The 20,937-nt window shown below is 44.5% G+C and overlaps 1 protein-coding gene across 4 annotated transcripts in view; it reads right to left on the bottom strand.

Moving 5' to 3' along the window:
• LOC117138323 (protocadherin-like wing polarity protein stan) overlaps positions 1 to 20,937 on the bottom strand; it is a 47,521-nt gene that overhangs the window by 13,006 nt on the left and 13,578 nt on the right. For all 4 annotated transcript variants that reach the window (XM_033300355.1, XM_033300356.1, XM_033300359.1 and 1 more), the window contains exons 2-3: positions 16,641 to 16,669; positions 33 to 1,734 (exon numbers count right to left, since the gene is read on the bottom strand). In XM_033300355.1, the coding sequence (XP_033156246.1) occupies positions 33 to 1,554 (1,522 nt within the window). In that variant the 5' untranslated portion in view covers positions 1,555 to 1,734; positions 16,641 to 16,669. The remainder of the gene's footprint in view (positions 1 to 32; positions 1,735 to 16,640; positions 16,670 to 20,937) is intronic.

Raw genomic sequence — 20,937 nt, 5'->3', positions numbered from 1 at the left:
TATTTTTTGTATAATAAATCATATTAACTTACCAGTCACTGCCTCGATTCCATATTCGATTTCCGCATTCTTGCCAATGTCCTGATCGGTTGCTCGTAGCGTTATCACCGTGGATCCCACAGTGGCTCCTTCACGGATACTCGCCTCGAACTGTTCCGCCTCGAAGGTGGGACTGTGGTCATTACAATCCAGGACGTTCACCTGCAGCGTCGTCGTTCCAGATCGCGGTGGGAAGCTGTCGTCCGTGGCCACCACTCTGAAGTAGTGCACGTCCATGAGCTCACGATCCAAACTGGCGGAGGTGGTAACAACGCCTGTCCTGGAATCCACCTTAAATAGCGACTGCGAGCGGGAGTCCAACAGTGAGACCATGGAATAAACCACAGGAGAATCCTCGGGATCTCTGGCCCGCACAGTGGTCACCGCGGCGCCAGCCGGTTGCTCCTCGAGAACGGAGGCCACATAGAGGGCTTGTTCAAAGTAGGGTGATTGATTGCGTAGCTCCCTTCGAACCCTTCGGGCGATATCTGTATCGTTGAACTCCTGATGGTGGTAAACGATCTTGAGGCGATGGTCCGAGTCCACGATGTCGCGTCGATCGCACCTGATGTTGAAGGTTATGCTCACTTTCCACATGGACTCTGCGATGCAGACATCCCTGCTGGCCACCAGATCCCTGCTCTGATGCTCGATTGCGAATCGCTCGTCGTTCACATCCAGAAAACTAACCTTACAGTGCTGGCAAACGGATCGTGGCAGAAAGGCATTTAGGCTGTTGATGAACTGTGATCTTCTCAAGCAGATCTGGTTCCACTTGTCCGTGGTGTGAATGGCATAGGAGGCGTACGTCTCTGAAATCCACTGCTTGGCATCCGAGATCCGTCGATGCAGGGCGGGCTGGAGGTGCAGCGGATCCGGCGATCCCACTGCTCTTCTCTTTCGGCTCAGAATCCTGTGCCTCATCTCATTGTCGAAGCTGTCGCCAAATATCAGATCTCCTGCTCGGAACTCTGTGCTGTTTTGCCGGAACACTTCCTCCAGCTGATTGCCATTCAGTTGGATCATCTCCTGGGTGGATCGCCTTCGCCTTCGCTTTGAGTAGCCCGTATTGTCCTCCTCCTCATAGTGATGGTGATGCAGTTCCTGCTCTATCCTCCTATCCTCATTGCAACTGTGGCCCGAGACGAAGATCCGCACAGGCAGACTATAGTAATCTATGCTGCGCAGTCGATTCGAGGTGGAGTCCACGTAGAAGGTGAACAGATTCGGATAGTAGATGCCATCGCACTTGAGGGCCTTTCGCAGCTGAATCTGGCCATCCTTGTGATTCACGGAGACCAGATGGTGCACGAAATTGGCCGACTTGTGGGCATTGATCTTGTAATGCCGTTCGGAACCAAGTTTATAGACGGAGGCGTTGAAGATTACCGTGCCAGGAGGCGTGTCCTCGTGCACGATAATCAAGTAGCTCTTGATGAGCGATGATTGCAGCAGGACCACAAGGAGCACGAGGAGCAGGCACAGGGGCCTCTGAGGGAACTCCCTCGTTTGCATGACTCGACCACGTGGCCTTATTTTGGTCGATGTGTGTGTGTCTCAGTCTCTCCCCCGTGAATGTGTGTGTGTGTGTGGAGCGTGTGTGTGGGTGTGGTGCGAGAACCAACAAACCACAGTGCAATTAATGGTCCTATTCAATTATCATCGGTGGGCGGTGCTGCGGGCGTGGCCATCTGTCTGAAAAGGACAAGAAAATGTGGAGAGTCAGTGAGGTTAGCGAAGGTAATTGAGTTGCGTTTGCCCTTAAATCTAGGCCATTTATTTGAAAGTTTCGCCTGCTGGGAAAAATTTACAAAAATTACGTTTTTAAACTTTGAATTAAATTCATTAGCGCACACTTGTTGAAACGTATTCACATACATTCAGTTCTTCTTTTAGTACTTTAAATATGTGAGATACTCCTCTACGAGTGTTCTAGAAATAAATTTGTATATGAGGTGGTAGCTTCTGCTTTGGCAGTTTTAATGCTGCCTTTGACTTAATTAAAAACTCTTCATGAAAAGCTTTCACAAATTTTAGAGGAACCTACAAAGCAGCGGGCAACATTTTTAATTTCATTTTCCTCAGCCACGATGACTAGCTAATATGAAGCTAGATAAAGTGAAATTTAATCTTTTTTGGTTTTCTTTGACGCTTTGTTTGGCAAACCATTTTTTCCAGCCCCCTTTGACATTTTTGCAAAATGAAGTATACAGCTTAATCAGACAACGAGGAGCAAAACTGGCGACATTGGCGGAAAATGTTGGTTGAGGTTGGTAAAGGGTGTGCGCAAGTGGATGTGGAAGTGTAGCCAACAAAATGCCACAATGTGACACTGTCCAAAGCTCGGATGACCGTTACCCGATGGTCATTTGGTCGCTGGAGTTGAAAATTTAATGAAATTCGATTTGATGTCCCTCTAATGGCCATTTGGCAAGCGTTTCGGGGACGTTAATTAACTGAAGTCAGTCGAACACGTACGGACTGGCTCACACCATACTAAAATTACGATTTGCCCCAGCCCACAGGGTTTCGACCGTTCAGGTGCCAAAAAGGGGGTCGAAGGTCGGCAGTCGTGTCGTGTTGAATTCCATTTCGCATTCAAGTTGCAACTAAACTGTTTGTTCATTGCGCTGCTCATTTCGGTGCAGATAATTCGCACGTTCGCTCCATGAAGGACGCATCGAGCCAAAATCCCCATTTCTGGTCCTGTCCGGAATTGCGTATACGCAGTGTGGTATAGCACACATGCATTGCGCCACGAAGTCCTGTGGAGGAGTAGCAACTGGAGTGACATATGCTTAACTCTCATCTAATGCAAATCTAAAACAAATTGAATCGAGTCTGGGGACCATAAAGAATGGGAACAATGTGGCTTTAATGCATTCTAATGCAACTAAAAGTTGGAAACAAGTTCTTGGCTTTTAGAACGCTCTCTTAATATTATATCAGTAAATATAAATATAAATATAAATTTGATTCAACAATTCCTGCCTGTGCCTGACAATTTGTTTAGCATATTAAAGATATTGTATTAGGAGTCTTTAGTTTCACTTATGTTATAGTATACAAACGTCCTTGCTCCAGACGACCATTATAAAAATGTGTTTCCCATTTGGGAATAAAGCAGGTGAGAGGACTGCTTACAATGCCTGCAGGACATAAGGAGTTGGAGCTCGCATTCTCAAGGAGTCACAACTTTTGCCTAGTCTGGACTTGGGTGTTTCTTTTTTTGGAGAAATCCCCTAGACTGCAGTTGCGTGTGAGGCGCTTGTCGCCGTGTTAATTGCAGTGTTAAAATGTTTAATTAAAATTTCAGCTTGGCCGCGTTCGACGCAGACGTGTGCCAGACCCAGGCGCAGACATTATTATTGTTATTGTTTTTCCGGGCGGCTGAGAGCACACACTGCCACACCCATGCCCATACTGATACTCATGCCCCCGCCGTAGCACCCCGCTTTTCACTTTTCCACATTTTCCACCTGGGCGCAGGGGGCAGGTGCAGGGGGCAGACGCTTTTCATGGTTCGTCAAGCTTGAAACAGGCGCGCTGGCAGCAAACATGAAATTATTAAATTTTCACACGTTGCCTGGCCTGAAACAATTCGAAAACGAAAGGCGAAACCGAAACGGCAGGTGCATTTTGCATAGTTTTCCCAACTAATTAATATTTTTGGCGATTGCAGCCGTTGCAATTCCGAAGTTTGGTAGCTAATTAAGAATGCGTCACTGTGTCGGCTGGCAATTACAAGTTGCCATTTTGTTTTATTGCCACCCCCGTCGACGAATCGCAATTCAAAGTTATGACGCGACATATATGTATATATATGTATGTATATAAATGTGAACCATATGTGTGGGGCTTCGATTGGGGGGTAATGTCAAAATATTTAGGTGGGCCTGAAGCCAGGCAAATATTTCCCACGTGTAACGAATATCGTCTAAACGGAAGCGGGAAATGGGAAATGCGACTGTTCATGGCCAGAAAGGGTTGGCCATAAACACTCGCGTTTTACGAGACATTCAGCCGCCTCGAAGAAGCACCGGCAGCTGGAAACTTTTTAAGTAGCACAATCCCAGGAAGGTGTACCTGAAATATTATCCAGCCCCAAAGTTCTCGCATTCTCCGGATTCCTTTCCATGCTCCGTCTTGGTCGTTTACAAAGTGGAAGTGTAAGCAGAGATGGGGGAGTTGCGAAAATAAAGGGAACCCGAAACGTGTCAACTTTAAGCCCGATGAAAATTTATCACTGACCGCCCACTGCGGCCTTCTGCGTGGGCGTGGCAAGCCTTTTAAAGTCTCCTAATGAGCGCCTCAAGGCAAGCGCTGACTTTGCTGATTTTTTGCGCTATCAAGAGCGGGAAAGTGGTCCCAAAAAGCTAATGAAAATTGATCAACATTATGAGAGCGAAAAAATATTCCTTCGTTGCGAAAAGGACTTTAATTGAATTTGGTCTGAGACTTGGCTGAGTGATTTCCCTTTTGGGGCAAATTAATATTATTGCTTGTTTTGTTTTAATGAAGTGGCAAATAACCAAGGGACTCACTGTCTGCTGTCTGCGAAATTACCATAAATTCGTGGCCAGGATAAGGCGGTCGCGTGCCAGGCAGACATTAGCCAATTCGAGGGCACGAAGTGCAATAAAATTCATTGTCTGCCAGGACACGAGACAACGGCTTGCGTGCCGGAAATGCGCTTGTCTCCGGTCTAGACGATCTAGACGCTCCTTGGCATGAAAACTAAATGAAAATGCGAGGAAAACGAGACAAACAGACAAAAATAGTATTAAATAATACACCTGGCGAGTCGTGTGAGCAGCAAACTGCATTAAGGCCACATTAGTTGGCCCACACGGCGTATACATAACTTCCAGAGTCTACAGAATGGCATCCCCCGCGCGGGAGGAGCAGCAGCACATTTCAGATACCAAGTGCCAGACGAAGCACTCAGCGCCGAGTGAAAGTGTATTTCGGATGGCGGGGTATTAATTTCCACTCGCCCGGGCACCAATTAAATTTGTACGAGGAAAAACCATTTGAAATAGCCTTTGTTAAGCATGCAAAATGCAATCGAGGACGACAAAAGGAAGCAGCCAGTGCAGCGGAAGCGGAACAAAAAGTTTCCACAACAACAGAAACATAGTAGAACAACGCACACACACACACACACAGCCATTGAAATGGGAAAAGCGGGGAAAGCAATACCGAAAGAAGAAAAGTCTCCATTGTTGTTGCTGATGCTGTAGTACTCATACTTAGCCAAAGGCAGAACAGCAACAAGCAGCTACAAATGCAAACTACCAGCAAACCCCTGACCGAAAAGACACCCCCAAGCCGCCCCAACCCGAAATATAACACATATGCCCCCAAAACCCCATGCCCCATTCCCCAAAACACAAGCAAACAAACGAGAGAGAACACAGCAAAGCAATGCAATTGAGCTTAAACGATAACATTGTCCAGGACAATGCATATGGAAAACTGCGGAAAAGGAGCTACGAATAAAGTGTGGAGTCACTGCACACGGAAAATCTTCTAGTTAAATTTTAGACATTTTTAATTGTGACCTAATAGGCTCTTTTCTGTGAATTCACATTTTTAACTACTAGAAAACGAATCAGAAAGTTTTAAAAAATTAAAAAAAAATAAATTAATCAAGAATTACAATATAGCGATGTATATACAACGCTAACTTAGTCCAACTACTTATATACTTATGCTAAGTTATTCGGAATATTAATGCCAGCAGCGAAAGACCTACAGTTGCTTTAGCATACATTCCTATTATTAACAAGTATTTTCTAACTAGTAGATTTGCTTAAAATCGTGAGGATAATAATTTAAGATTAAAGTCCTTTAAATATGAGGCCATTAATTTTGTTCAAGTGTGCTGAAACCTGGAAAAGGGGGAATAGAAACTTGACTTGCAACATGGCGTACAAATTAAAAGTGTGCCAGCGGCGAAACAAGTGGTACAGGAAGTGCAGCAGCTGAGCAGCAGAAATCGGCGACTGGCAGCCGGGAAAGGACTTGAAGTTAGAAGATTTAGAGTGAGCATTGTAAATTCCGCAGGACTCGCATTTAAATGCAAATCAGAGCTGCCGCCGCCGGCGATCTGCTCGCGCTCCATTAGCGCGTATCGCAGGGAGGAGATTTATGTCGAACTGCCAGGATTTCAGGAAGTAAAGGCAACAGAACAGCAGCCACTTGACATTTTCACTTAATTGTGGATGGAACCGGGCTAAGCCAAGTTTTCCTGGCTCGACACAAAATCAATGCTGGATTCGCTCGAGCTGCCTTCCTTCCGGAATTGCTTAATTAATGGGGGAAGAATCGCTGAATTAGTGCAAAAGTTCCAACTGGAGCGTTCGAGTTCTATTTGGGCATGCGGCAAAGTTTGGAGCCAAAAAGTTCGCTCCAAGGCCTCTCAATTTTGCAAAAGGCGTAGCAACAGCATCCTCGACAAGCCTTTAAGAGCTCCTCCATAATCCAGTTGAACTCCACTTGCCGGATCGATTGCCCACTTGGCCGGCAGGGAAGTTTTAAGTAGATGTCAACGCTGGATGACCCGACATCCTCTCCACGCATTAATTGCAGAGTCCGGAGGAGAAACATCCAGACATCCAAGTGGGCGTGGAAGGAAAGCAGGCAACGGGAAATTCACCGGCAGCAGGAGCCGCATCCGCCAAAGGAAACAAAGGATGACAAACGAAATGCGTAAATGAAATGAGGGCATGAATAAGTGAGCCAGGGCCAGAGGCATCGGGCTAAAGTGGGATTCCACTGGATTCAGTTGCTCCACCGCATATTTCCGTGTGCATACGGGTCGAGGCAGGGATCTAAGTGCGTTGCAGTTAGCAGTTTAACTTTTGCCGTCAAGTTAATTCAAATGCAGAGCGAACACTTAGGGAAAATCTCATGATAAATGTGGGGGCTTGGGAGGTGGGTCGACGGTCGGCGGTCGGGGGAGGTGGTCTGGTTTCAGTTGACAAGCTTTTACTTCACTCTCTTTTGCGGATTTTCCTTTGTGGCATTGTCATCGTGCTCGTTGCTTTTGCTTTCTGCTTGCAATTAAGTTTGTGTGTTGTGGCTCACACATATCGCTCACAGCGAGAATTCCACAACCGACTATGCACTGAGAAAAACATCGTACGGAATTCAATGCATTTCTCTTTGTTTGTTATTTATATTGCATTGCTGTAAACATGTGAGTGCTGCAGCTTTTCTTCTTAACTAGATTTACCATTTCCTGCCACAGGATAACTAATTTTATGCACCCCCTCATTTCTGTCAGTGCACCCAAAGGGTACAAGCGGAAGGGAAGCGAGGGGCGGACAACATATGGCAGCGCTTAATCAGAAAAACAATGGCTGCCATTGACGCTACTTCTTCCGGAAATGTGCTGCCACTATACGAGGTTCCCGGCTGCTCAAGCTTTTAGCACATTCAGTCAAGTCCATCCATTCGCACGGAGACGCCTCTAGAAGACCAACGAGTCCTAGTCCACGATATCATGTGGGGGGATAGGGTATAGCAAATAGGGGGCTGCAACAATGACAAGGAGCCAGAGGATCCGAAACGAATCGTCGGCAGTCGAGCGCAAATCCCATTGAATTTATTTTTATAGTTGTTGTAAAGTTGATTATGTTAATGCGATTTAATTCGCATTGGAGTCGCAGTTTTATGGGGAATTTATGCAGTCCTGCCTATGAAATATTGCCAGTGATTTATCCTCCCGACGGAGCGAGGCGATTTAAGTAAATTGAAAAGGGGCCCGACAGGGGATAATGGATAATCCTGTCAAATGGCTGGGAAGGAGCCGGAGTGCCGTCAATGAATCGGATCATTGGAATGCACATGCACACTGGGTGGGATTTCATTAAGAGGAGGTGCGGGAAAAGCTGCAGGAGCAGAAGAAGGGGGATCTAGCCATCAGACATCACCCATCAGCTATCAACTCTGCTAATGACTAAGACAAACAAGGAGCGGCAAAGCACTAAATGCGATTTCAGCTACCGTAACAGGATATGGCCAAAAGGAGACAGGGCAAAGGGTAGAGAACAAAGAATTAGATGCTAGAAAGAATGTGATGCTGATGGTGATGGTGGGGATGTAGGTGGCAGCAATGTGGGTCAAAGTCGAGACAATGGCTGGGCATTATCAATATGTAATGACTTTAGCCTTCCACCAGCAGCACTCCGGGCGTATGAGCAATCTACCATCTACAATCTGCACCTAATCCATTAATCAAAGACTCTGTGCCAGCTCCAGTTTGCTCACCTTCCAGGGGAATTACGCCAATTGGAGTTGTCCGAAGGGGCAGAGATGGGGTAAACGGGGTGCCATTACCATTCAATTGCAGGCTGAAGACAACGCCTAATTAGCAGCAATGACAAATAATTTGCCGGCAAGCAAACAAACAACAGCAGATGCCATGGACACAGAGTGTCCAGTAATTAGCCCACGGACAGGCTCAAACAATTTCCATTTGGATTGTTGACTGCGATTTAAGCAAACAAACTACGCAAAACAGTTTGTGTTTGTACGTGTGCAACATTTGGCAACTCTCATCATGGGCAAACAAATCCAAATCCATGGCCAAAAGGCATCTTGTTGTTTTTACTGCGGCAATTCCGAAAATCGAGACCGGAAAATTATGTTGTGCAAGACATTCGAATCGGGGGGCAGCCACAAGTAAATCTAGGAAAAGTTTACTTTTCCAAATATCAAATACACATATGTACGTCTTGCATGTTATCTCATTTTAAATGGGATTTGAACTCTGCCGGAATAGGTTTTTGTGTGATTTGTGTAAGTGAATACTTTGGCTTGGCTTTGATGAGATTTTCCCTGGAAAACCATTTGCAAATTTATTCTGCACTTTATAGTTTGCACATGGCAAACACAGCTTGTTTGTGTCTTGATGGGAATTCAAACTTCTAGCCAAGAAATCTAATATTCATTTGAGAGAGTTAATAAACAATATACTTGCCATACACATGCCCCAGTGGTTTCACTTGATTAATTGGTCACGTGTAATATTTAATTTATGGCCTATCAATTGTTAATTAGTATATTTTAATAATAAATATTAATATTAATTCGCTTTTGTCTCTTTCTGTGTATAAATCACGCAAAACTATCATGCCCCTGGAGCAAAAGCACTCAAAGGGGTATCTGAAGAGATAGACTTGATTACGCAAAAAGTCGTAAGCATAAATAAACACACAGTTGGCATATGAATTGCCGGGCAACAAAGATAGCAAAAGTCCACATTATCCCAACTTTGTGCTTGCAGCCCGGTCCATAGAGTTTCTAGGGTTCGTACTCGTATCTGTATCTCTGTGAGCACTGGAAGTTACAACTTGTGGTGCACACTTTTGTGCGTATATGCTGCTCCTGCTCCTCCAGCAGAAACAGCAGCAGCAGCAGCCCTTCAGGCATTATTAATGCGAGTGGTTGCCACTTGAAGAGTGCTTTACACGAGGAGCGGAGTGCCATGGAGCAGTATCCACCGTATCCTATTTCCCAGCCGACTGTTCCGGCTGTCGACTAGCGGAGCGGCAGTGGGCTTGGCCTGGTAATCAGCATCGACAGTTGGCCAAAAAGTTTGTCACAAAGTCTCGAGCCGCCAGTTGGCAGTGATAAGTGCGGGTACCACAGAGGTGCAGGATAATCCTGGTGTCTTTAATTTCGCCGCATTAAAGGGGCTCAGTCTTAAGTGCAACAGCATGAGTTAAGAAATAGGGGCCTCGGGGATGAGCAAGGAATAAAGGATGCAGCCTGCCTACGGGAGGATGTTGGAGCGGCTACAATGAAATGGATTTTTATTGTACCACCGCGTCGACAAACAAATTGGAAAAGTAAATAAAACAAAGGCTGGCAGTGGGCAACAGGCGGGCAGGACGAAGGAGGCAGGACGAACAGCGATGAGGACGCTGGAATGGAAGGTGTTGTCGTCGGGCACAAAGGACATAATGAATACGCTTAACTTTTAAGTCACGCTGTGCGAGATAACTTGGTGCGGAATAATGGCGCGAATAACGATGCTGACAAACAACAACAACTGGCGCTGCAAGGACAATGGGGCCACAGGGCGGATGGTTTTTCCATAAAGCAGCCACAGTTGCCATACTCAGCTTGCCTCCTCCCCTCGTCCCTTGTCCCTTGTCCTGTGTCCTGAGTCCTGTGTCCCCCATTTCTCTGTGGCCTGGCATTAATGTAAATGAGTCTCATTGAAATGTCAATATGACTTTCAATGCTTCAATGGGGCATGCTCTCAAACCAGACTGCGCAATTAAACCTCGCACTGATGGCGCTATCCACGTATCCATCGCCACTCCCCCAATTTCCAGCCCACTACGCTCATGGCCGAAAAAGCGCGAAGTGCAGCGCCTTAAATCAATTGGCAAACAGCAGGATAGTGGCGGGATGGGCGGCTATGAGGACGGGATCACAGTGGGCGTGGAACGGAAGTGGGTAGTGTGTGCCTGGCTAAGAGTGGCCCAAAACTCATTAAACCGTTACGCGCAGTTGAAGCGAATGAGTCATTGCCGAATTTTCCCCAACAAGCAAATACAGACTCACCTAAAAAGCAGGGAGGTCACAGTAAAGCATCCGTAAGTGTAACAAAGTACTAAAGATAATTGAAAACTAATATGAATATGAAATAGATAAGTCTGTTTTGTTGATATGTAATTATTAGAACATTTTTGCTATTACAATTTGCCAGAACTTCAATAACTTAAAATCAAATGGGGTAACCAGCAATTTAACTAACATTTGGTTATTTGCAACAAGGGTCAAAGCAAATTTTTCAAATTGCATAGAGAGGTTGGGGTTTTGCATTTTATTCGCCAACTTTTTCATTAGATTTTTTGTGTGCCCGAAAAATAAAAAGAAGTCATTGTCCTGGCAAAACTTTGATAGCTGGCCAGAGAATTCCGGTAAATTGGTTTCCCCCCGGCGCAATTGTTCACTGTACCTGGGACGCAGCACTATAGATAGCTATATAGATGGTTAAGCTTCCTGCCCGGCACTCCGCTCACCCAAACTTTGTCGATCCGTTCTTGGGAAACTGTCAACGATGGCACAAAAATTTTCACGAATTTGTTAGCAAATGCAATCATTTTGTTACGTGGTTTTATTACAGTGGTTGCTCTGTCGCCGTACCTCTGCTATAGTTCATCGCAGCGATGCAAAGCCAATAACATGAAAATGCTCGTTTATAGATGCCCATGCCACATGCCCCACGCCGTGTGCTCCACGCTGCTCCATGCTGTTCCGTGCAACGGGGCGTATACGTAACCGTGTGCAAATATTGTCTCAATTTGGTGCTGCTGCACTACTACACTTGGCTCGCCTTCGTCGAAGGGCAAATAGAGTTGGGAGCTGGGAGTTGTGCTGAGTGAGTCGAGTTCCGCCCAGATGCAGATGCAAATGCAGATTCAGATCCAGATGGAGCTCGAGGTGGCGTGGGGTGGGGTGTGGTGTGTGGGAAATAAACAATTTGTATGCGAATTTTGCCTTTGCCATGTGAGAGAAGCCCATGAATATGAAAATGTTCAGCTTCCCTTTGCCAGCTTACAACCCTTCTGCCATCCGCCATCTGCATCCCCATACCCATACCTTCAGCATAAGCAAACAGTGAGGAAATTGAAAGCAAAATATGATGATGTTCGATTGGCAGATTTTCCATGCGACCGTAGTAGAGTCGAAATCCGAATCCGAATCAGAAGGCACTAAACTATTCCCTTCCAGATCAGCGCACAAGCCCCCTTAAATATTTGGCTTGGCCAGCTGGCCGAAATTAAAGGCTCATGCAAATGTCCTTATGCGCTCCAGTAAATTCTGCATTTGTCTAAGCTGATTTTGGGGGCACTGCACCGTGAACCCAAGTAGACGAGCGATGGCAAAGCCAGGAGCCGGAATTTGGTTACTAGCCCTAATAGCACACGGGGCAAACAGGGTCTATGCAACCTATTGAAGTTTAAAGTTTGTGATCTGATGAGCAAGTGTTGACTTCTATGCTTGTGGCAATTGTTGCAAGCAGTTATGGATACACCCAGTATATTCCCTCATGTTTTTTCTTTTAACCTACTGATATTATTTTCATTTGGCAAGCAATTTATTTTATTTCTCTGCAGAAAAACCAAAAATTTAGAGGTGACAGCAAGTTATGTTTTTCTATAAATATTATTTTATTCATTTTGCCCACAAAAAACATTTGGATTTCAATTTATGTTGAATATACATTTCAATTTGAATGGTAACTGAACTCTCAAAAGAAATATAGAATTGTTGCGGAAAAAAAATAAATTGAAGTGAATCACTTTTACTGAGCGCCTCATTCAGAACTTCCTGTTGATGATGATAATTGCAAAAAATAACTCCGGCAAACATGGCGAACAATATACGAATATCGCATTTAATTAATGCACGAACATTGCCGACATCACTGGGGTAACTCTTTTGTGCAGCGAGAATCAACTTCAGACATAACTGCAGGCAATACCAGGGGGAGATGTGGACGTGGGTGCGGGCAGGAGGAGTCCGTGGAGCAGGAGGATTGGGGAAACCAGGAGCAGGACTCGCTGAAGAGCTGTCAAAGAGCTGCGGGACAAAATGGCTGCCGCTGTCTGCATTTGTATTAATGGCAGCCATGCAAGGATGCCGCTTTCAGGCGAAGGATCCTGCATCCAGGGGGAGGTCCTCGCAAAGGTGCAGGTATTTGACTGCCTTTGGCAGTTTCAAGTGCACGGGCATGTGTGCATAAACGAAACTCCTCGTGCTCCTCCTCATCGGAATTCCCGAGCTCTTCCAGTGGTGGCATCTACTATGTTGAATGCTCGAAATCAGAGTGTGGGACGTGCGCCAAGCACTTGCATTTATTTTGCAATTACTCTGCTCAAGCGTGGGGCCTTCAACATTTTCCGCTCAAACTCGAATATAATTTCGTCTAATCAACACTTTAAGTGAACTAAATTTGTTATGAGCCAGTGAAATGTTCGCCTGGCCTGCTTTGCTGACCAATTAGTAACGTCTCCAGGAGAAATGAGAGCACAGCGAAATGTTGCACGGCTATAAAATGGTAACTAGGTGGGGCTCAAATGGGGTTCTATAATTTAGCACTCTTCCAAAAAATGCTACACTTCTTAAAATAATTTGCACTATTTGCATAAATTTATAAAATATAAATTATTCCCAAGTTTTCATTAGTTAAATGAATACTTCAGCAACAATTTGTATTTCCTCGTTTATGGAATTGTCAGACATTTCTAATATTTATATATTTATCTTATTTTTGTACTTTATAAAATTATTTCCTGTGTGCAAAATAGAAAGTGCAACCGACCAGAATAGACGCGAAAATGTCCAGCGAGGTGGAAGGAATTACAAATCAGGTCGAAAGGTCGCCGTTCGGCGGAAATGCCGCCGAAATAGAGCAGCGATGGCATTGATGAATCTCGCCATGACAAGACGGGCAATTAACCGGGTGAAAGTGGCTATAATTAGGCAACAGGGGCAGCAGTGTCCGTGACCAGGCACAAAAGACCAGGACCAAAAAACGCGGCAGCGAATACCTAATGAGCCAGTACTATCCGAAAGGTGAGACAAAGTTGGCAGCCAAAGTGGCAAGTTGCTGTCGCAAAAGTCAGAGTGCAACATTCGGCGTCATCGTCGCTACGTTGCAACTCATCATTTGCCAGCGTGACGATGATGGGGAAAATTTGCATTCTTCTCTTTGACTTTCGTTTTGCGATTTTTCATCACCTTTCTTTGACTTTCCAGCAGAAGCAGAGGCAGTCGCAGCAGCAGCAGCAGTCGCAGCAGCAGCATCAGCAGAATGCAAAACCGTGCGCCCATAAACTACTTTTTAGCCTGGCCAACTGGGTATGCCTCCGCTGGCAACTGGCCACCAACTGTGTCAACCAGTCAAACTCGTTTCCGCTGGCTCCTCGTGGACCAAGTCGAACCGAACCGCAAACTGCAAATGCTGATTGCTCGCCCAGCTGCAAAACAGCAACAGCAGCGGCAATTGATTGAAAGAGTTCGCTCCTCTTTGGCTGGGCGCAGACAAAATATTCACCCATTTCGGCCGCTATGCCTTGAACCCGGCAACTCACAGCCAATCGACTCGATGTGTTTTCCGCGGCCTGGATCGAAATGTTCTGGTCCGAAACAATCTTGAAGGCCACTCGCAGCTGCGGTGAATGGAGAGTCAGCTAATTTTATCTGCCTGCCAAATCGGAATCCAAATCGAAATCCTGTCCATTTGAACCTGGTTTCGTGACGTTCACGCCCATATTGAATACCGAGTGTTTGCTAATATCTGCAGCTTATATAATGCAAGCGCTGCAAACGGGGGAAAACTAGTTTTCGGTCACCAAGTTTTGTTAATTTTCGCATTATTAATATGTTGTATTGAGGGAAAAGTTTAATCAACTTTTCACTGGTTTGCTGTTGATTCGCTTGCGGCCAAGGAAAGTTTGGCCCGAAAAGCCCGAATTGAAGCCACAAATGAAATGAAAATACTTTTTGCCATTTTGATTAGAAGTTTGGCAAGTTGAGAATTGCATGAAATGGTCGAATAAATTGTTTATTTAATGTCCGACTTGTTGCCTTTTTCGGAGCTTCGGGCACGTACAAAACTCCGGACTTTGCGCACGTACAAGCCGCAAAGGAGCAGCGGAAAAAGGATCCGTCGCTGGATCTGGTTGATGCACATAAAGTTTGAAATGTCTAAACCTCTTTAAAACGCAGCACGGCAGTTGATGGCCCTTGTGGATAAGCACTTGCGAATATTTCTGTTAAATTGCTGGAATATAAAACACATTTCCCTCCGCAAATATCCACTGCCCACCATTCAGCCCACTTTCACCGCAGAGCGTTTGATAGAGATTTCATTCATTCAGAAGCTAGAAAAAAAACAAATTCAGTCTCGATTTCAGTTTTGCTCGGGCAATTGCAAACATTTTCGCATTTGCCACCGCAAAAACCCAGTCCCACACAAGGGAAGTCGGTGGGTTTTAAGCCACAAAAGCAAATTAAAACATTTGCCAACAGAACCAGAGCAGTTTAATGCATTACAACGGCCCGACGGCTAACATTTGCCAATTTACCATTACCATTTAGCATTTACCACCCGCTGCCGTTTTGATAACTTAACTGGAATTCCCTCTGCCGAGCGTTTGGCTTGCGTCAGTTGGCACAACAATTAATCACATTTAATTTATCAATTGTTCCGACGGAAAACAAAGAGATTAGGCCAAACAATAAATGCGAGCGAAGTCTGCTGTAATTATTGGGCAAAAGCGACCACAAAGAGCTCGAATGCTGTTAATTGGATCGCGTTATGAAGGTCATAAATAAGGCAGGTGAATAAAAGCAGCAATAAATGTCATACGCATTATGGCATATTCGGGTATTCTTTTCATTTGATTAATAAATAATATATTGATTATTTCATTGTAATTAAATGCAGAATAGCTAATTATTTGAATTATCAATGAGAAAACTCAAATTTACAACATAATATACTTAGATAAAACAAAACTGAGAAATGAGTATAATTATTTTACAACAGTATTGCTCACATAGCTTGAAAGCTATGCCAATCAATCAATATATGGCTTTATTTGATTAATTTAATATAGATATACTACATTTTTCACAAACATTTTGGCTACTACAAGAGCGGTATCCTCTTACTCAACGAAAAACCAAAACATCAACTTGCTGGATACCCAGTTTTGAGCACACACACACACGCCACATTTTCAGGCCACAATCGACTCATTCATTCAGCCATGGTGGAATGTTCGGCGCTAACTGATCGGGCAAACAAAAACTGTTTCTCGGGTGTTTGGAGCTGGAAAAACGTGTGCTACATGTGGACTGGATGGGGACTATAGGATGGGATGGTTGGCATGGCATGGAGAGGCCCGACTTGATGGGAGTTTGGGTCCAGGTTCGACGGCGTCGATAGGCAGCGTTAACTGTTGTTCGAATTTGTCTGTGGTCAGTGACCCAGGCCGGTCGACTGGCCTGGAGGATGGAGGTATCTGAGGCGGGGCCTAACCGGCAAAACAAACATGTTTTAAGGCAGAAAGAAACATTAAGAGAGCGCCGACGATCTGCTACACTTTCATGGGGGAGCAGGGAGGTCGGGAGAAAAGAAACACATTAACTTTGGTCAGTACATGAATAGGAGCGGTCGTTAGCAGATGGAAGGGTCGTAGGGAGCGGAGGGGGTTCGGAAAAGCGGACAACCCCTTGCGTGCCGAATGCCATAAAACTCTGGAAGAACACAAAACGCACTGCGGTGTCCATAAACTATAATTTGAGAGTCTTGGCCTCGGATCGCAATTATCTTCTGCCGAACATGGATCGCGATCAGCGAGTTCGCTGCTTAAGTCTTTTGTTTCTGGCTATACACAGATCGTCGCACCATTAGAAAGCATCGCCGAATGTGCGGCACCAGAAATTAATTCAAATTCCCCAGAATGGCGGTAAATTATTCAGATATTTACTTATAGTTGGCCGTGTGAAATGCTCGCTGCGTTGGCTGCTCGCACACAAATTATGATATTATATTTACTTACATTTCCTCAAGTTAATGCGATGCCCAGGTCTGTAAAAAAGAAGAAAGAGAAAAAAGGGGAAATTAATATGAAATTACACATTACCGCACGCAGCGGAGGCGTTCGATAAAATACCCACATTATCCCTCACATAATGCGAAAGATTCAGAACTGAAAGTCGGGCATCATTTTAAATTTCGCACCAGAGAAGTTAACAAATTTAAGCTCTCCATTTGAAGAGGCTCCTTGTACTTGGCGCAATTCAAGTTGGAAGTGCAGAATCTGCAGTCCCCATATGCTATGGTATATAAAGCGCTAATTAAGCAAGACTCGGCCTCCGGAAACTTTTACTAAAACTAAAAGCGGGAAGACGAGCAGCGAGAGGAGCGGCAAAATTAAATTAAGCACTACTGTGGGAAAATGTCTTGGAGCGTAAAGCAATAAGAACATTTCCATGTTCCCCCTAAAAAAGTGGTTACCACCGAGGAAACCGCAGGGTGGTGGAGGTTCGAGAGTAGGAGTTAGCAACTTCGAGGTAGCCAAGCGTACAAGTTTTCCCAAAGCCCGGGGCCAGACATGTGTCAAGGTTATATGTACTCCTTCAACAATTAATGCGAAGCGACAAGAGGAAAACTCTTCGTTTAGCCAACTCGGTGCCCAGAACACGGGCGAACGATTCCGAGGGGAATCCCAATCCCAATGAAATCCGGAGGGGTAAGTGGAAAGCGATGCCGGACAGGGAATGTCGGAATTTTTATTGCCCTAAGCTCCGGAACACACACCACACACACACCACCACACACCTGGCAACGAAGCTGGTTGAAGTGTAAATCACATTAAATCGGAGAATTTCCATGGCAGTCGGTAGCTCCTGCTGCTGACGCCGTTTATCAATTATCAGCAAGGACCGATCGTCCTGCCGGCAGTTTACATTTTCACAGGCAACGAGGAGAATCGATTACACAAACAATTTAAGGCAGGGATGAGTGTGCTGCCCCAAAGCAAAAGAAAAAAGAATTTATATTCCATCAATATTGGTTATATTGGTGCTCACCGAATATAACCGAAAAACCCTTTCGGCCTTGCCAATTTAATTTACCATAAAATTCAAAATGTTACCTCAACTCTTTTGCTGTATCATGGCTTTGCATATTTGTATTTATAAGTTACCGATGCGAGTGTGCGTGGAAATTTTCATTTCCATTTACAATTTCGATTCAATCCGCACACAAGGCCACATAGCTCACATTTGAAGGATCTCTGCCGTAAGAGTTATTTATGTTTACATTACAAATAAGTGCTGCGGCTGCCTTTGTGGGCATTGGCCATGAAGCGCTGGAAATCATCAAATATTTCGCATTTAATTTTAAATACGCAGCCCGGCAAAGATTTATATCCCTGCGGATGCTTCATAAGCTCCTCCGGGCGGCCAACAGTATTTCGAAACTTATTTAATTAGTGCCATAATGTATGATTATTCCGAGTGCCTGTTAAATAATGGTTGTTTTATTTAAATAAATAATAAATAATTAAAAATAGTAACCACAAAACATACTCAAATATGTTAAATATTCCTACTACCAAATTGTAAGAAAATTTTTTTTTTAATTCAATTAAACTAGCTTTCCTTAACTACAAGTAGTTCACAAGCTTCTGCCCTGCAAAGATTAATTAAATGGAAATTTTGTAAGCTCGACCCTTAACCCTGCACCATTACTCCCACCACTGGCGATTCCTATTTGGAGCTCTGGAAGCCATTTAAACGACGCCCACGTGACTGCCAGTTGATCCTGCAGTTTAAGAGGAACATCACGTAGCCAGCCAAATGCTTTTCAAAATATTTTTACTAGGTCGCCTGGTGCCATAAAATAAAACAAAATACAAGAAAATAAAACGCGCATTTTTCACGACGTCTGGGACGTGACATAAATTAAGTTTTCCGCCATTAATGGAAAATATTATGAGCAGATACCAAGTGAAACTGAACAGAAACTTGTAAACTGGCAACTTTTAGCCGGGTAAAGTATTTCAATTTACAATGGGCGAGGGAGAAGTTGCATCCAAAGTTGAGCCAACTTGAATTGGCGATTGTTGTCGACTCTATTGAACGCCAGACTGCAGCTGAAGTTTGGTAATTTCACAAAGCTACGACTGAGCTATATCGATTTAAGCTGGATGCAAATTCGTCGGAATGTGCTGGAAAATATGCAACAATTTCAGATGTTCAATTGTCCGGGGCAAAAATATTGTTTGCCCATTTAATCGCACCCCTAAGCCCCACTTTTGCATTTTGACATGGCGAATGCAGTCGGAATTCGTGCTCCATGAATATTTCTGGCTTTTTGCTTCATTGATTTCAGCATGCATTTTTCATTAAGCTGCCGGAGAATCGTTGCCAGGGCAAATCGTTCGACGGGGACTAATTCAAACCTAATTCAAATTGCTTTGGCTATCTGCAAAGGAGGGCCGAAAGTGGCCATGTTAAGTAGACAACTTCTCCTCGAGTGAGATGAACAGTTCTAAAGGGATCGTAAAGGCTAAGTGCTGCAGCAGCAAAACAATTGCAACACTCTTCAAACAGACAACCCATTCAGATCCCTGTGGCGTAAAGCATGTTAGGGGTTCCTGCCCCACGACTCGACCGACTTGTGCTGACCAGAAACAAAAAAAGGGAAAGCCCTCGCCCCTTCCCCTTTCACTTCTCGGGTTTATGGCAATGTTCTATTTCATCAGCTTGGGCTTAGAGCTCCGGCTTCCATTTGCTGACCCCCAAATCCGGAATCCTTCGCTCCACCACACCAGCTCACATTTCACATTTCGCAGTCCGCGCTCATAAACATTTTAGTGGCGGGGCACGTTTCGTTTTGCGCCGAAATGCGTGTAAATTGCTTTCGCTTTGCTTTAGCCGCTGCAGATGAAACTAAAAACGCTGACCGACTGTTGAATAGTTTGCGCCAGCATCGCGCCCCATTTTATCCCACTGGCTGGCCAAAGTTGGCAAATGGCAAATGTTTGCATACGCCGACGTGATGCCGAAAGGATAATGGAAATTTCTAAAAATTGTATCGCCTTGCCGGCCATTCCGCACCGAAACAATTTTGTAATCGAAAAAGTTTGCCCGGCCTTCTGGCCCAAAGCAAACAATTAGTTTAGGGTCCGTGGGTAAAAACTGGGGCGAATCTGAGTTCCATGCAGTTCAGCTAGCAAATGTCAGATGCTTTTGCTTATATCCCTTAATCGCTTGCTCATGTCACTAGCTCATTGGCTCTGGCACACTTGACTGGCGTCCGTCGATTTTCAAAATACGTCAGCTTTGAAATTGTTGGGTGAAGTACACCAAACTAAAATTTAGATGACAGTATTTTTATACATCTATACATCTACAGTATTTTTAACCAATTAAATATGAGGATATTTTGATGCATATGTCACGAATCAAGCAGTTCGAAAAAACAAGCCATATAAGTGTGAAACAGTTCTATATTTTAAAAGAAACTTGTCGAAAGCTTACATTATTTTCCAATATGTATCTAATAAAATTTAAAATATCTATGATATCATAATACACATGCATCGTAGACCCGAAATGGGGGATGATTGGAATATAAACATGGCCGAAGTCAACCACTAAAATTATGCTTTGTTGACCCACGCTCGCCGGCAGTTGAAGATTTCCTGTGATTACTCCACCGAAGACTCGGCATTTTTCCACCCACCACCAGAATCCGCATTATCTGCCCAACCGCTCCGCCGCAAAACCATTAATAATGCTTAAAATTTAAGTCCTGGCAAATTGGTTTAGCCTGAGCCGCAAAAATATATTCCCACTGCTCGGAAATAAGGCACAAACTGGGAGCCAAAAATGTTTGTGTCGCAGTTAATTATGACGCTTAAGCTGGCAGCCAAAAAATTCCTGCCTGCGGGTTGAAATCAAGGGGGTTTCTGAATATACATATATACGTGCACAAGGCGTCGGGTTTTACCTGTCAGGCGTTAATAATTCACTTGTCGACCTGCCGCAGCAGCCAAAGAGCAAAACCAAATAGCGCTGACATCAAATTTGCTTTTAGTTTGCCTGCGAAAACTTCCACATGGTTAACTAATTAAAAGTTATTAGAACATTCCCGCCCACTTTTGCGTTGGCAAATTTATTGAAATTTATTTCGTTTTGTGCGACACGAAATTCACATTAAAATCGACTTTTATGCGGCACATCTCCGGCCAAAGGACACATGGACATGACGAGCTCCTGCCAACTAATGTGCCGCACGGAGGTCCTACCTAGTCCTGGCCAATTACCTTCACCTGATGGTCACCG

This window comes from Drosophila mauritiana, chromosome 2R, assembly GCF_004382145.1.
Source record: "Drosophila mauritiana strain mau12 chromosome 2R, ASM438214v1, whole genome shotgun sequence".
Taxonomy (NCBI): domain Eukaryota; kingdom Metazoa; phylum Arthropoda; class Insecta; order Diptera; family Drosophilidae; genus Drosophila; species Drosophila mauritiana.
This window is presented reverse-complemented; position numbering and strand designations above follow the sequence as displayed.